Genomic DNA, 17,576 nt, shown 5'->3' on the forward strand with positions numbered 1-17,576 from the left:
ACCCCAAGGCTCATTAGCCTCCCAGACTCAAACAGCTGAAGTGTACAATGCTACAGCTGAGTCTTCACAACACCACCACGCTCTTTTCCAAACTGACCCTTAAGTGCTGGGAATGGTTAAAAGATTCAAGGAAAGATTGCCTCATTTACAACTTTTTTTTTATAAGGCTTTGAAACCTGCTACACTTTTTTGCTCTCTCTTTCAACTAGTTTATTCTGGACCAGTATTTCTGCATTCAAGCTGCCATTGTACCAGACTGAGTATATACTGTCAAAAACTTAAGTAGTGGCAATATCCACTCATAGGGCAGAGTAAAGAATCTCTACTGCTTATTTTTCACCCACAAGCAGATCAAGGCTGTAGGACAGCCCAGACATTTGCCAGTAAACAAGCTCACAACTTCCTTGGTATGCTGAAGCTCACAACTTCCTTGGTATGCTGAAGCTCACAACTCAGAAACACAACTATCACCCTCTTGCTGAGAACAGCTGGCTTACAGAGAAATATTTGTCACTGTGGCAAGAAGCAACGGACTGCAGCATCACCCTTGGGTTCAGAACAATAGCATGGGCAGCACTGGACAGACTGAAACAGCCAAGGGGGACATCAAGGGATTTAGCTTTATTTTTAGAGTTTATTACTGAGAAACAACTGTCCCATGACAAGCAATTAAAAAGATGAACATCAATCACTGGGTCGGCACCATATATTTGCCCTTTTCTCTGTCTGTCAACTCCCCTGTTCTTCAGTTACCTTCCGAAGATCATTTGCTTTACATGGTGTTTTTGATGCATCCAGCCCCACATGTTCCTCCCACAGCTGTTATTGGGGCCCTGAATGACACATGTACTTTACTATCACTGGCACTTTTGGGCACTGAATGTCACTTGCTGGAAGAAGGCCAGGTGATCCAACCAGGCAATACCAAAGGGGGAGAAAATTGCATATTTAAAGCTGCCAGTGGTAAGGGAACAAAGAAGTGATGTCAGAACTAACAAAAACAGCAGAAAGGGTCAGGTCTCTCTAACCCAACACCCAGGAGACTCACCCAGGCCGCTCAGTACTCCTGCTGCTGGAATGCACAGTGAAGACATTCTCATTCAGCTGGTCCCAGTGGTACTCAACTCCAGAGTTTAAGGCCCTTAAAATGCCAAAAAAGGAAAAAATATTAGCATGACAGGACACTGCTCAAGCCAGCACACATTACATCCCCACAACATGAATAGTGTTGATTTCTGCCCTACAGAAACTGCAGATCTTGCTCACAGTTCACATTTTCATTAAAAGGGCTCATCACCATAAACCATCCTGCAAACACAAAGTGCTGTATTACCAGATTACTCTGGAATATTCCATTCATTTCAATTCAGTATTAGCACCAAGACACAGCAACAGGAGCAGAGAGATTTTCAGGCAATGAAGACATACAACTGTGTGTATAAAATCAGGTTACTCTAACTCCAAGTAAGTAATAAAGAACTGGAATGGAACGGCCAATTCTCCCTGTGGTGTCTGCAAGCACTTCCTGCACTAGGTAATGGTCAGTAAGACACTGCCCTTATTCAACATTTAATTTCTTTGCAAATGATTCTCATTCTATCTACAGATAATCTTTATACATCCCTCTCACTGATAGCCACCGTGGAGCAAGGACAGATGTAGAGGATTTTTTAATGAGTTTCTACAGAAGAGCTTGTACTGCATCAACAGTATGTGTGGTTGTTGATGAAAAGTGCAAACTTGAATTTTACATCTAATGCTACTAAGTATAATGGAACCACCAATGTTCTGGAAACCTCTCACACAGCATTTCCCCAAAAGACACACCAAGTCAGGGCTCACTGCTCACAGGAACAGAGAAGGTTATCAAGCACTTCTGAAGACAACAATCACAGAAACAAAACCACCATAATGCTGCAAGTACGCATCCAACCAAGAAGAGGATGAGAGCGAATCCAGCTTACTCTGTGCCATACAGAAATGTCACAGGACAGGCACTCACTATGCAGTCCAAGGCAGCACAGAGATCTCCCACCTACTGCTGTGTTCCACCTTCAGAAGCACTCTGGGCTGCATTAGCATGGAAGGCACTTCCTGGAGTGTTTTGCCACACGATGCTGACAGCTCATATGAGCTGCCTAGGAGTTTTGAAATGCCTAGGTGATGCTGTGCACCACCACGTGGCTGCTGGACTGCACACACCTGATGGGGCTAAGTGGAGAGTTAGCAGTGCTGTGCAGTGGTCACAGCAAGGCAAGCCAGGGGGAAAAAAACCCCAAACCAATAAAATAAGACCTGTGTAGACACAAGGGAACTGTGTGTGAAGAGCTGGACTTCCAGCACCCTGCAGACAGACTCAGAACTAGGGGCAGTCCCATAATCTGAAGAAAGGATTTGCTGCAAATAGTTGGTAGCTGGTTACAGCTCAGGCACAAACGAGATGTTTCACATACGTATAAAAACTGTTGCCCCTGTAAAGAGATGTCTCAGCAGAATTGGAAGAACCCCAGCTCGGAGGATGTTGCAGTGTACTGGAGGCCTGGGGCTAGACTGCCAGGATGATAGTGCCCCAGGTTAGGACCCAGGGTGAGAGATGAACAAAATTAGGTCAACAAAACCACACATGGAGGATACAAGAAGTAACCAGCCATTGCTTTTTTACTTTTTGTGCTGAGCTAGTCCTGTGCTGCACTATAATCCATGAAAGCAGCTGCCAGTGAGATGCTGATTTACAAAGGTTTCTGAGTTTACTGACAGATGGTAACTTGTCACTAAAACTGTGCCAGCCCCTCTGGCTGCTCCATCCCCTGCCTAATATACTGGCTGAGGATTAGCTGTCACACTTTGCTGTCTGCGAAGCAGCACAGTCCCTGGGCAAGAGAGACTTTCTGACCTCGTAGTCAAAATTTCCATAAAAAGTCTAGTGTGTTTGGTATCTACAGCTATTACACAACAGAGCTAAGCTGACCTGTGCTCTTTTCCCTCTTCTTCCACACATCTTCATGTTTCCCAAAGAACAGGCATAGTCCCCTACATCACGTACAGCTATGTACATGACTGGTATTCCTTGCCAATGTGTGCCTTACTTGTCTTTGCCAGCTTGCTAGCTCTCAAGACAAGAAACCAGAAGACCATAAAGCTTTCCCCAGGCCAAGAAGGGAGCTGACAATACCCTATTTCCTCTCTTCCACCAAACACCATGTTTCTGTAATAAACAGAAAGTCCAGCTCCTGCACACACACTTCTTTGAGTGGATCAATTTCACTTCTACAAAAGCATCATGGTACCAAGCTGACATGGAATACATCCATGAAAAGCTCCTGACCATGCTCCTACCTATTCTGCAGAGTCTCACTACTGTACCGTTAGGTTGTTGAACAGCAAAGTCCACTCTAACTTCATGCTGTCAGTTTGCACATGCTTAAATCAACAGGCATTCGATTTAATGCATAACTTTTCATACTGGTTTTAAACACTGCCATTTATCAGCTGAGCTTCACTGTCAGGGTCCTATTAGCTATTCCTTTACTGCCAGAAAATCAAGGGCTTTGCCTTCCTTCCCTAAAAGGAGGACCTGTAGCAGATGGTGCCACTGTTCTGGCTGCTGACTCTGGGAACACCGATAAACAGGCTTAGGCCATGATGGGAGTTCAACGTTCTCAGCACCACTTTAACCTGGCTTTTTAATTTGGTGTGTCTCCCTGCTGGGCAAAAGTGGCTCACAATAAACAGCTGGCACTCCCTGCAGCAGCAAGCATCTTTATTGCTACCTTTCAGTAGCCTCTTCCTTTGGCCAGCTACACAAATTACTCTTTCCCAACTCCACCTCTTGCAAAAGCCACAAGGCCCTCAGCACCATCTCTGTCCTCTTTTGTATGCATTTGTACATCTATGAGCTGGAATCCACATTGGTCTCTTTACAGCCCCAAGATCAGCATCAAGATTGCTCCTGATTAGGTTTTCCAGCCTTTAGATGACTGATTGAGCCTAGAGAAGAGATGCTTCAGGCGCATCAAGATACAGTGAGGAGAGCATACACCTGAACTTAACAGAGGGCACTGGTTGGGCACTGCCTTTTATATGAAGATCATAATGTCTCTTCTTAATCAATCAGAATTTCATCAAAGAAATACTGCTATTGTGAGGGCTAAATGCCAGTTTTAACACCATATTTGCATTAGAAACTTCATCACATAATCAATCAGACCTTAAACGAACTTCAGTACACAACAAGATGTGTGCGACAACCACAGTTACCTTGGTGTAAATCAGTTTTTCAATTAAGCTTATGACTTGTTCTGGTTTAGCCACACCTATTTAAAATAGTGCAATCTCCCTTTTCAGAAAGCCTAAAGGTTTTTGAGCTCCCATTGCAAAATACTGCTTGGATTTTGTAAATGAGCAGCCTTTCACAGTACGTTTCCCAGGAGATTTGCAAATCAAGGCCTGACGATTCATTCCAAAGAAGCAGAGCTTACACTGGAGAAATGAATATTTTTCAGGTAATGTAAGCATTTAACTTTTGCTTCATCAAACTCTAGACATAGAAATGCTAGAAGCACTTTACATTTTTCAAGGCATAAGGTAGAAGCTCTGTGTAGCATGGAGCCACTTGGATGTGGATGCAGTAAAAAAGACATTTGTTGCCCAGGGCTTTAGGGTGAAAAATTGCAATTCTCCGCACTGTGTCAGTCATGGACAGTGAAGTCCACTTAGTCAAGTTCTTACTTTCTTCCCTTTTATGGCTGTCACTAAGCTCTCTAAGCCCTCCCTGGAAATTTCCATTAGCTTTGTTACATGCAGAGCTGCTCACAGCCTGGATTTCCCAGCAGGGATCTGTTCTAAGATGGACTTTTCCTTCACGCTTGTGTCCAGCTCACATTATTAACGAGCTTGGAGAGGATGAAGGGCACAGACTTGCAGGCTTTGCTGAAAGTCAAATAAGGATTCAGAGTGGAGCCTGTTAAGTATTAAGAGCCAACAACTTAGCAAGCCTCTCTCTCTGCACAGAGGTATTGCCTACACAGCTCAGTTATGTCTACAGGAAGAAATTAGGACCAAGTACTAGAAATTAATGACAACATTATTAACAAATTACAAGAGAACTAAAATGCAATTTAGTGCACTTGCTTAACCAGTATTTGAAGGGCAAATTGACAAAGCACATGTCAGCACAAACAGATTCAGACATGTGGGTAACCCCTCAGCTGGCATATCCAAAACTGGGAGTTGAAGATGAGGAGGGATTAGGATGAGAACTCCCCAACTCTACCATAACAATACAGTTCAGAAGCATGACAGCAGAGAAAACAATCCATAATTTGCAAGTGGTGTATGCACGTCCAGGAAGGCATAAATAGCACTTTACTACCTTTTTACTTGCATCATCAGGGGATGATTTAAGGGAAATCTGAAGAAGACAGCAGCAATGAGCAAATGCACTGCTCTCCTCCTTCAAATCCTGCCATATGGAAAGGCCCAACAGCAGCCCACTTGTTTGCTATAGTACCGAATTAAATTTTGATGACAACATTGCTGTCTGCAATCCCATCCAAAAATATCAGCACAACCTCAACCAGAATGAGGACTATGGCAAGCCCAACACAGAAAAGAAACTGCCTTTCTGATGCCATGCAATGCACCTGATTTTCATGCTGCCAAGTTTGCTTTCTCCACAAAAGGAAATATTCCTTAAAGCTGATTTCTCAAATATACTGTCCATTCAAGATCACTAAATGCAAGCATACAAAACCAGATTGGTTTACAAAGGATTTGAATGTCCCAATACATGCTTTCTTCCCTTTGTGTAAACTTGTCATTCTTAAGCCATTCAAACTGAATCAAGGAATAGAGTGAGCTACAAGAGAGCAAGGTGACACTATGCTAAGGAACAGGAATCTATTGTCCTAGTTTGGGAAGGAAGAAGCAGCACACAGTATCTCGTGCAATGCAATGCAATGCAGGCCAGATTCCAGATGCATCCTTGTCAGCAGCTCATTATCTCTTCTGCCAGTGTGGTGATGATCAGCACAGCAAGCCCATCCCTAGCTCCCATGATTAGCTAGGCAACGGTATTGTTAGTACAAGGCGAAGTTTGGCACTCCCAGCAGCTGCCTGGATGGGAAAACAATAATTTCTAACGCCCTACTTCATAAATATTTAGCTTTCTGTGCAGGCGATGAACCACGTGCAGAGACAAATCCAAGTGAAAACTGGCTGCTGCGCAAACTGTATGGAACCAGCAAAGGGGATTTCTGGACTAATTCTGCAGGGCAGTAACTCCCTTTGACCAAGAAGAGGTGGCAGCTTCACTGGTGCCAGCCCATGTGTAACTAGCCAGGGGAAGGGCACAAGATCGAATATAGAAATTCAAGGAACACAAGATCTGCAGTTTATGATTGACAACCACAGATATTTAAATGACGTATGACATCATCCTGTCCATCACATTGAGATGAATGATGCATCTAAGAGCAGCCTCATTTTTACTCCTCACACTGATACAACCCACTAATTTTCCAGAATCCTGCAAATTTTGCCTGTGTGAAAACCAGCAACCATGCAGAAACATACCCTGATACCTACTTGAATTGTCCAAGGTGCTGCAGAAGCAGGACAGCAGCAGCTTGGTGCAGCTGGTAGCTGTGTGCCTGCTTCAGGGAGGGTGCCAACTCAGCTTGGAACACTTTGCAAGACAACTGGTCCTGTTCATTTGATTGTGCAGTCCTGCCAGCTAGGTTAAATGTTTGGATTTTTGAAGGTGCTGTATTCAAACTCACACCATTTGTATGAGGTCAGCCTTATAAGGCTGGTGGCACCAGTAGCTAATTCAGCAGCTCTTGTGTCTCAACAATGTAAACACATACAAGTTTGTTCTGTCTACAAGTGGACACTAAAGGCTGGATCCAGTTCATGATCTTGTGGATAGTGGATAAGATTTACACAGAAGGCAGACCCCTAACAGCCATCTTCCCTCAGCAAAATTTTGGTATCTCTGCTAATGAAAAGAGTCATCACACAGCTAAGCTGGTAGATACTTCAGAGAGAAAGAAGAGGGAGTGAAAGAAAACAGAGATTAATACAATAAGAAGAACCCAAACAGAATGGTTTCTTCTGATCAACGCTAAAAACTAAGTGACTTCCAGGAGTCAGCATTTGCAACCTACCTACAGATTGCATGTAGAAGATAAGCAGACTTGTAAAATAATTTAAAGTGAATGACACATGACCAGAAGAGGAATTTGTCTCATATTCCATAGGAGAAGTCTTCAATTAAGAATCAGTCTTCGAACACATTCAATAGGAGTAACAAATGGAAATTAAGCACCAAGACAATTACAGAGCAGAAAGAAAAGAGTTTAGTATGAAAATGTGAATGTTTTATTATCTTGGGACTCAAGTAAAAATACTGAGGTTGAGAATGCTGTCCTTAAGGAATGCAAGGCTGCACAGAAAAACCTGTGTTGAGAACAAGGACAAGGAAAGTCTCTCTCAGCGAGCCTTCATTCTTCTGCTAAAACACCAGAACAGTTTTAAAAAGCGATTTTCTCAGAAAATTTTTACACTACTGTCATGTAAACACACTGTGTTTACACAGAGTGGCATAGGAAGTTGTAACTTGTATCATGTTTATGAGAAAATGAGCACAGCACCCAAGCCAAATAGCCTGAAATAAATACGGCAGAAATAGAACAAATAAGAATTTCCTGAATTTTCACTGACTTTCTTCTCACTAAATCTTGCCAGTATGCCATGGTATCCTTTGCCATCTGGCTCCAACCACACCAAGTACTAGGTAGGGACACCTCTGGAAGATAAATAACAGATTCCAGAACACACAGCTTAAAGGTCTTCAAACAAGCACAGTTCAGCTTGATATTATCATCCACACTGCTCTAAAGATGGACAACGTGCTTAAGTCCTCTCAAAATCTAAAGCCTTGTTAATTGCTTAAAGTGATTGCAGGCAGAATATACTCCAAATAAGCTTTGAACTCTGAACATCTTAGGCTATTTATGATCTATCAGCTCTTCCAGTGGCTTAGACAATTTAGGATGTTAGGAGTCTTTGGGGGAGTGCAAATTGTTTATGCCTTCTAAGGCCTTAAAACATCTTCAACCACTACAAAAGAGCCAAAGTCACTCTTAAGTCATATTTGAACTTTCATTACTGCTTTAGCAGAAGCTAACATTGATGAAGTAGGCTTGTTTTGTAGATATTATGCCAGCAAACTAAACCTGGAAAATACATCTAGAATAGGAGAAAGCAATGTCAAAATAAGTGCTTAAAATTAGCAAGCATAGCAAATGTTGATTTTTAATAGAACACTGGAATGTGCACACACAAAGATGCCAAGCTCCAGAACCAAGATCTTGGTTTGGTCAAGTCTCAATGAGATCCAGGGCAAGCAGTTTTTTATTTTTAATCTCAGCAGCTTTGAAATTATCCAACCAAAAAGTATTCTGTTTAGCATGTAGGGGAAAGTGCCTCCAAAAAAAAAGAAAAAATGAAAAAAAATCTTCAAGAACCCAAAATTGCAATCCTTACTCCAACTACTCAGTTTGTAGACATGAAGTCAAGACCATTTGCAGACAGATTTAAAATAGGGAAAGAAAATGAAAAAAAAAATAAAAAAATTGGTTGTTTTATTTGCTAGCTGGATTCATTAGCAGAGTCCTGCCGGAAAAAACAGGCATAAGGGACACACAATAAAACTCCACAAATAATATGGATTAAAAACTGGAAAATTAAAGAAAATCTTATTGGAAAGCCAAGGAAGTAAACAAGTGAACAAGCATGGTCTAGTATAGATCCATGGAGGAAAAAAAAGGTTATAAGACAGCCGGAGAACTTGTGCTGCAAGAGAGGGAAAAGACATTCTAAAAATAAACATGAGGAAAATGGCATTAGAATGAAAAAAGGACTATTCGTTTGTGAGGCTAACGACAAAAATCAATGATGTTTCAAAGTGGACAAGATATTGAACTCTCATCTCTGAAGTCTCCACTTCTAAAACACCCAAGGGTACTTATGTAATTAGGGAATAAGAAATACGCCAGACATAGCAGGTTGCACTTATTTCGAAATATTTTTTTAAAAAGTTAACTTTTTTGAGTCACTTGCACCTGTTTTTACTATGTTACAAAAAAAAGAGGAAATGACAAAAGGGCAAAAAAGTCAACTTAGCAGCAGTCTTCAAAAAGAAAGTCATACTTAAAACTATTATTGTCTTCCAAGTGTAACTTTTATCCTTAAAGAGAGTAATATAACAAATAGAAAAAAGAAGATATATTGAAACAATGAAAGAGTGAGCCACATTCAGTAGGCAGTTAGTAAAATAATTGCTTGCATGAAATTTAACTGCTTTTGAAGATAGAATTAGAAAAAAGTACAGGAAGAAAAGGTGGCAGGTGTGATCTGAATAGATGTAAGTGAAGCATTTGATAATTGTTTTTACAGCATGTGGCTGTGCTCTTACAAAGAGTGCTACTGAAACTGAGGACTAGTTAGGACCTGCAGATGACCAGTGATGCAGAACACAAACTGGTAAATACCAGGCTATGATTTCTTAACACAGAGCTCTGTAACAAGTTCCCTTTCTCATGGTGGAAAATAAATGTCACTAAGGAGTCAGTCCTACAGTACATCTTGAAGAATGGGGTGAGGGAAATGAACTTGCTAGTAACTGAAGACTTCAGCAGCTTTCAAAATTTATCTTTAGGAATCATAGACATATTTAAGTGGAATTTTATGAGGGTGACTTTCACTTAATGCCATCAGTCATCCTGGATATTCCATTCTCATACAAAAAGGAAAAAAAGAATAAAAAATAGTATCAGAATGGAAATACTGTTTCAAGCCTCCACATTAGCACTCTCCTTCTACAACTACAATGACCAAGCCTCTTGGCACTGAGGTTACCTCGGCTTCCCTGCAGAATTTGGAAATAATTAATTTATTTTTTTTCTTAAATGCAAGAATCACAAAATCCAAATGTATGCTTGCAGGATGCATCTATAGTGCAAAATGGGCCATCTTTCCTCCTTTTATCAATCCAAAGCATATTTTATCCTCATTTAGACAATTCAATGTATCTTGTGGTTAACAGGCAGCAGAAGTCCAGGACACACATTCATTTCCTTGTTAAAGACCCGGTGCAGATGCTGCCTTTCAAAAGGCTATTTGCTGGGAGGACTCAGACATAAACAGTATTTCCAGCTACCCCAGTTAACTGTTGTGAGAACATTTCCTATGCAGTGTGCCTAACATCCCTTGGTTACACATGAAGGAAGACAGTTCCTCCTTCTGGCTTCTTGTTTACTCCATCCTCCAGAAGCTATTCTTAAAAGGCAAAGGATGCAGCTTATGCTGCTGGGGGCATCATGGCTGGAGGCTGCAGAGCCTGAGGAATGGAGCCAGCCAGCAGGGAGACATGATGTGCCAGGCAGCTGCATAGATTACCATCTCTTTACCAATGCTGATAACTAGATGTAGACACATTGTCCCCATCAGTAGATGAGAGGATATGCTATTCTCAGAGAAAAAAAAGATTGGCACAGACAGATAAATGCAGTGATTGCTTGCAAAGCATAAGAATTTATCATAAAGATAATTTTCTTGGAATCATTTTATGTTAGAAACAGATCTCACCCCAAAGAATTAAAATATGCACACTGAATAGCACTGAATCAGTTTGAGACTCTCCACACCTACTTCCCAATGAGAGAAATCTAAGGAATGCTGTCTCTGAACCAGATGCATCCTTTGGAGTATATTAATACCATTACCAGAAGCTCTGACTGCTGAAGAAATCCTTCTTCTCTTCTGGATGCCTGCATTAAAAAACTAGCCTTAGACAGTGTGTTTCAAGAGCTTAACATTTTTTCAGAACAGTGAGGTTTCTGGAACAGTATTTGCAAAAGCACGTGAGCAATGAGCCCTTCCAGAACCTGCTTCTGAGCACAGGGGAAAGGACACTCAAGATGAAACAAGAAACAATTGATATTTGGATCCCCAGCCTTTTCCCCATGGTGTTCCTCCACAAGCAAAGACAGCAAAGGGCGGCATGCAGTCTGCTCCTCACCACTTTTGGTCTCACCTGTTTACGTTTCACAAGACAGTTCATGTTTGAGATGCCCCACCAGTGATGTTTCTGATGGGGAAGGCTCTTGTTGGGATGTGACAAGATAAGAAAGGTTGTGGGCATTAAGAATCAAATTCCTTTTTAATTCAGTAGAGGTGTTTCTGCCATACAAGACAGACACTGAGGATTTCATTCCATGATGCAAATCCAAAGATTCAGAAACTGAATCAAACCTTGAAGTATGCAGCGTCAAGAAAGAGAGATTTACTGAAGATTATTACTGGCCACAGTTACAAAGGATGTCAGGTAGAATGTAGCAAGATAAAAACGTCTTTGAGGAGACTAAAAAAACACTAGCAGCCATGCAGAAAAGTCAGTGTGCAGCAGGACAACAGAGGAGTGGGGGAATTCACACTGCTGGGCCACTTCCTGTGACAGACCTCGAGGCCCCAGTAGAGTAATACCCAGTAGTTCAGTTCCTAAATGGAGCACACTGCCTCATGTGGTATGCCTATTGGGATTCCTGTTTATATCTGACATGGCTCTTTCACTGAATATCGCTGTTATCAATTTAATGTCTTGATTTAGCTCGTGGTGCCCACCCTTGAAAATATGGCAGCCTCAGAGCCTTTCAATACCACACTTTTGGACTGAACACGAATTCATCTTAAATCCAAAAAGCACAGATTACCATGTGTTAATCTGAGCCATGTGGAAGCAGATAGCAGACTCATGATCTAATGGGTATGGAAGTCTACCAGTTTGCAACCTTCACAAGAGTGAACTACCAGACCCTCGGAAAAGAAAAAGGCTGTCACAGCCTCATAAAGACTGCAACCTGTTCCCAAGCCACATCTGAGCCAACACTCTTTTATCAACAGGATTTGCCTGTGAACCACAGACCTGAGTCCTCCTGCTCCAGCTCCAAAATCAGACTTGTGAAGAGTAAATAGTTTCTCCTGTTGGTCACTTGCAGAGGAAGTTATTTCTAAAAGCTGGGTTCCTGTTGCACAGGAATCCAGTCCCCTGGGTTCTTTCACACAGACCATTCCTCAAAGACTTACATTCAGAAGGAAAAGTACACCAAGTTTTTAACAGGTCACACAGACCTGCTCTCACCTCCCTAGAGCACAACAGCTCTGAGAGCCAACTTGTCAACACCGATTAAGATGGGAACCTTGGGTTTAAAATACCAAAACCTGCCTCATGGCTCAGCAGCTCAGTCCCACCCTCAGTCACAAGTATTAAGTCATACACTTGTCTCTGCAAGCCGAGATGCATTTCCAAACAGCTGAATCTTTTGCATCCACCCAACAAATGTACAGGCTATTGCAGAAACCACCTGGTTGCCACCTTCCTCTAATTTGCAGTCACAACCTAGTCATAGTTAATTTGTGCCTCTTTGCTCTCTAATAAAAAACATGTGTATATATATATATATATATATATATATATATTTATGTATCTAGATCCAAACTGCTAGCCCAATTTACCCAAGTGGGGTATGCAGCCAGGTGGCAATACTCTCCTGGATGACAGCTGAAATATCTTCATTTACACAGATGTCGGAATAGTCAAGCATGGATTCACCAAAGGGAAACAAACCACCCTTAGCCAACCTGACTGCCTTCTACAATGGGAATACTGGTTAGATAGATGAGGGAAGAGAAGTGGATGTCGTCTACCTTGACTTCAGCAAGCCTTGTAACAGTCTCCCATGTTATCCTCATAGGAAAATTGGATGGGCAGGATGGATGTGAGGATGAAGTAGTGGATTGAGGAGGCTGAATGACAGGTCTCAAAGGGTCATGATCAGCAGCACAGAGTCCAGCTGGAAGCCTATAACTAGTGGTGTCCCCTAAGTGTTAATACTGGCCCAGTACTGTTTGGTTTATTCATGAATGCCTTAGATGAAGGGACAGATGCCTCCTCAGCAAGTTCAATGACGACACAAAGCTGGGATGGCTGATATCCCCGAGTGCTGGGCTGCCATTCAGAAGGACCTCGACAGGAACGAGAGATGGGCAGAGAAGAACTGACTGAAATCCAAAAAAGGCATGTGCTGGTCCTGAACCTGGGAACCTGCACCAACACAGGCTGAGGGCTGATCTGCTGGAATGCAGCTCTGTGGAGAAGCACATGGGGGTCCTGGTGGACAAACTGTCCATGAGCCAGCAGTGCCCTTGTAGCTAAGAAAGCAAATGGAATCCTGGGGTGTACTAGAAAGAGCTTTAATAACTCTCTGACAGGTCAAGGGAGGTGACCCTGCCCCCTTACCCAGCCCTGGTGAGGCCAAATCAGAAGCACTGTGTCCAGTTCTGGACTTATCAGGACAAGAGAGACATGGAGCTCCTGGAGCAGGTCCAGTGGAGGGCTACACTGGAGGGACTGAAGAGAGTGTCAAGAGGATGAAGCCAGGCTCTTCTCGACAGTGCTGACCAACAACCAATGGGCAGAAACTGGAACACAAAGTTCCACCAAAACAAGAGGAAGGACTTCTTTACTGTCCAGGTGACTGAGCACTGGAACAAGTTGGATATTTATGGAAGGCTATATAACCCCCTCCTTAGCTTTCGTTTTTAGCCCTGATAAAGACTCCACACTGCAGATTTTCTTAGATAAAATGTTTCATTGCTCCCACTATCAAGCACTCTATGCTACTGTACAAGTTAAAAGGCAAATTTTAAACTATTCCAGCTTATATATCTAGCTTCTTCTACACCCATATTAATATTTTGCCACCTCTGCTGTTAAGCATCTTGTATCTCATCCTAGAAATTTTTTTTTCTTACAGCCTCATGTATTGATGGCTTAATCACCTACAATCAACCAAAACCTCAGGTCTTTCTCCTCCTCCATCATTTTATCTACTGAACTCAGTGTAATTAGTCACTAAGTGCACTTTGTACTGTTAAGTTCTCATTTCTACAGCTCCAGTCATTTTAACAGCAATCCGATTCCTTTGCAATACTTTGATTTTTCTCTGCAATGACAAAGCTAATGTCATATCCTCAGCAAATTTATTCAGTGCACCCTTACCAGCCATTAGTGTAAACAGTATTAATCAACCAGTTCCAGAACTGTTTATTTAAAGAAGCCAAATGATCTCTTTTTTGCAGAGTCCAGATGTCAATAATGTTGTATTCTTTCCTTTAGCCTTTGGGACTTCACCCACTCTTTACCTGATCTTATTCTAATTCTTTAAAAATTAACCAGATTTATTGTAGTTCCAATATAGGAACTGCCTCACTAAACCACAGATATGCTACACTTAGAGCAAATCCCTGGCTGACCCTTTAATTAGAAATAAAACCATGAAATTCTCAAGGACAGGTACACAACCTACTGTACTCCACTTTAGGCAAATCACAATGCATTTGATCCCACTTTCCATGGTTTTTATTTTACTTACCTTCAGAAATTACCCTATGAATTTGTGTACTGAGATTACAATAATGGACTGACAACATAATATGACCTTGCCATTTCAATTTTTATCCAGTGCTTCTTTTGAACACTGGGACTACTTGCATAGCATCCCATCACAAGTCCATGGAGCTTCAAGTTAGACCTTTTTCCTTTTTTTGGTCAGCTTGTACTTCCAGTCTACTCATTTACATCCTCTACTTGAGGAACAGCTGCTATTTCAATCTGTTTATATGACTCCTATAGTGCTTGGATCAGATGCCTCCATTGCATATGGGAATTAAGACCCAGGGAATTATTATAATCTCTGCTGTTTGCTACTGACCATGGTTTTCTTTGCCAAATTAGAACAGTGGGGGGGGATCAGTAGTATAATGTTTTCCTGCTGTTTGCTAGACTATCCTCCATATAATAGTACTCTATCAATTGCCGAGTCCTGCATTTAGTATTTGTCTTCCACTGTATTACTATGTATGGAAACCACACAAATATTTTTCATTTTCACCCCCAATTCTCAAGTTAAAGCAAATACACATACCAATCTCAAACAAAGTTTATTAAGCCAGGAACTACTGAGATGGCATTGACATGTCAGGATTTTTCCTTTCTCTAAGGATCTGTCAAGTAGATCTGGAACAGACACCACAGCTGCAAGCCACTTCTACTCTGATAGAGCCCCACTCACCTTTGTGTTCTTATGTTAGTGCCTCAATGCAAATTATACAGCTCAGTGAGTATCTACACCTTCACGCTGGGGTTTGCAAGTCACTCTTGACTGTTCTTGCTCGGTAAAATAGTGCAGTTGAGAATAGAACACATCAGGTGTCCTGCTCCAGAAAGAACCCACCAGTCCATGTGATGTTTACAATTATCACCAGAAGCATCAATCACTCCAATTCACCAGCAGGAAACCTGCTGAAGCATTTTTGTCAACCCCCAAGTAAATTTCCTAGCTAATACAGCCGTCTTGTTTCATGTTCACATACAAAACACCTATTTTTGTTGGAATAGTGTATAATTAACATGGTGAGCTAAGAAGGTTGCACACAGATGTGGCAGAAGAGCTAATTGTGCTTCCATAACATACCATAAGAGTGTTCATATTGACTCTTTAATTAGTGAGGTGCCAAGAAGAGACATGCCACTCAGCTTTGGGGTATGCTGCAAGCACTGGAGTGAAAATGTAATGTGGGGTGTGTAAAGCCAGGACAGCCAGATCAAGTTTGACTCTGCAGCATTCAATCAAAGAATCTACCTTCAGGCAGACTTCATTTCCCTGGGTTCTCATCCAAGTTCCTCTCATGAACCATAATCAGCAAACTAAATCTTAACCATTTTTCTATACTGAAAATAACTTAAATATTCTCAAGTTCAAGAAAAGAGCCATTATTCTTGAATAATTCTGCTTAGAAAATACAACTGTTCTTAAAGAAAGCCACTTATCCTGAAAGAGAGTGATTAGAGCTTATTCCATAACAGTATCTTATAGAACTTTATGTATAAATAAGGTCTTGATGAAAGATTATGTTCAAGAGAACAAGAGGGCTGTTTGAAAAGCACTGCCATTCTGTACTACCAAAACTGGGCCAATCTGAATTCCAACCACAGACTTCACCAGAAGGCTGTGCTGAATTAGTCACTGTTACAATTGTATATATTTATTCTGATTTCAGCTAGTGATTCTAAACTGACAGTATGACTCTCCTTAAGCACCACATGCCCGATGTCATGGCACAACAGATGGAGTCCACATGCATGGGGTGCAATCACCAGCAGTGCTTTAAGTTTCTAGGTGCCAGCTTTTAAATTCCAAGGAACTTCAACATGTGAAGCACAACCCAAAAGAATACTAAGGTAGTTTACTACCAGGAAATACCTGAAGCAGAGAAACTCCTGAAGTGTCCCTGCAGCATAAAAGAAATGTGGTTGCAAAAGAACACTTGGACAACACAATGGAAAGAAGGGTTTCAACAAAGTAGGAGGCAGATACTCCCCAAGAACACTGAAAGCAATATGTGTCACTGTCATAATGTGTTAGACCACAACTGAACTAGCTTGCGTTGAATTGTAAGCTTACAAAGGGGTAGTTACACCTTTCACAGCTCTATACAAATTAAAGAGAACTGAAATGTACATGTCACACCACTGGACTGTAAGTGAGGACACCAAAATAATTCACTGGCTTGCTCATAATCATGACAAAAATCTTTGCAGTTCATAGAATCTCTTACTTGAATACTGAAAAAAGTACTTGATAATTCTATGTCAGCAACTTTCAAATTGGTTTGTGGTCTTCAAGAAAGCTGAGGAAAGCAAGCATATTACGAACTCAAATTTCCTGTCAGTGTAAACCTTCAGAAATCTGTAAATCCACAGAGATTGAAAGACACTGCACTAGTCATATAAGAAATAAAGGATTCAGAAATCCTAGTAAAACACGGGAAATAACATGAGCTAATGAGATGCACTTCACTCTCCGAAGTTTACCATCAGCAAAACAAATACTGATTGTAAGAGACTCAGGTAAACACTGTGGCAGTCCAAAGAACTATTAGGCACTGGGGTTTTTGGATGCCTCAAGCACAAGAGCAGCCATGTTACCCCCACTACGCTGAGAACAGAATGGCTAAAGCAGTCACAGCTCCATGTAGTGTCTCCATGGAAAGCACTTACTCTGGTCGGCAGATCACCAGGTCCCCTTTGTTGGTGCCATATGCCAGTCCCAGCCCTGGCTCAGGCAGCCAGCGGGCGGAGTTTATGCTGACGTGTCTCCTCTGGTCGGCAGGCATTGGGTACAGAACGTTGAAAACTCTCTGCAACAACAACAGGAGATGACTTGAAAGGACAACACAAGGCAGGAGAGCCAAGGAGGCTCAAACAAATTTCCCCACAGCAGCACAGGTGGCCATAGAGATATGTCACTTTACAGGATTGCAAGCCACCACTTAATCAGCAGTGAGAGTAAGCAGCTGCTAGAAATGCACATACATGTGCCCTTAAATCTTTAACAGGCTGACTGGCACACAGCTGTGAAGCAACCCAAACTGGGTATACTGACAACAACCCA

General features: G+C 41.7%; 1 protein-coding gene across 3 annotated transcripts in view; it reads right to left on the bottom strand.

Annotated features, from left to right (window-relative positions):
• The window catches only part of AMBRA1 (autophagy and beclin 1 regulator 1), a 117,096-nt gene that overhangs the window by 10,399 nt on the left and 89,121 nt on the right, over positions 1 to 17,576 (bottom strand). For all 3 annotated transcript variants that reach the window (XM_039705069.1, XM_039705070.1, XM_039705071.1), the window contains 2 exons: positions 17,183 to 17,322; positions 1,049 to 1,141 (listed from right to left, as the gene is read on the bottom strand). In XM_039705069.1, the coding sequence (XP_039561003.1) occupies positions 1,049 to 1,141; positions 17,183 to 17,322 (233 nt within the window). The remainder of the gene's footprint in view (positions 1 to 1,048; positions 1,142 to 17,182; positions 17,323 to 17,576) is intronic.

This window comes from Passer montanus, unplaced genomic scaffold (assembly GCF_014805655.1).
Source record: "Passer montanus isolate IOZ18808 unplaced genomic scaffold, ASM1480565v1 scaffold18, whole genome shotgun sequence".
NCBI lineage: Eukaryota > Metazoa > Chordata > Aves > Passeriformes > Passeridae > Passer > Passer montanus.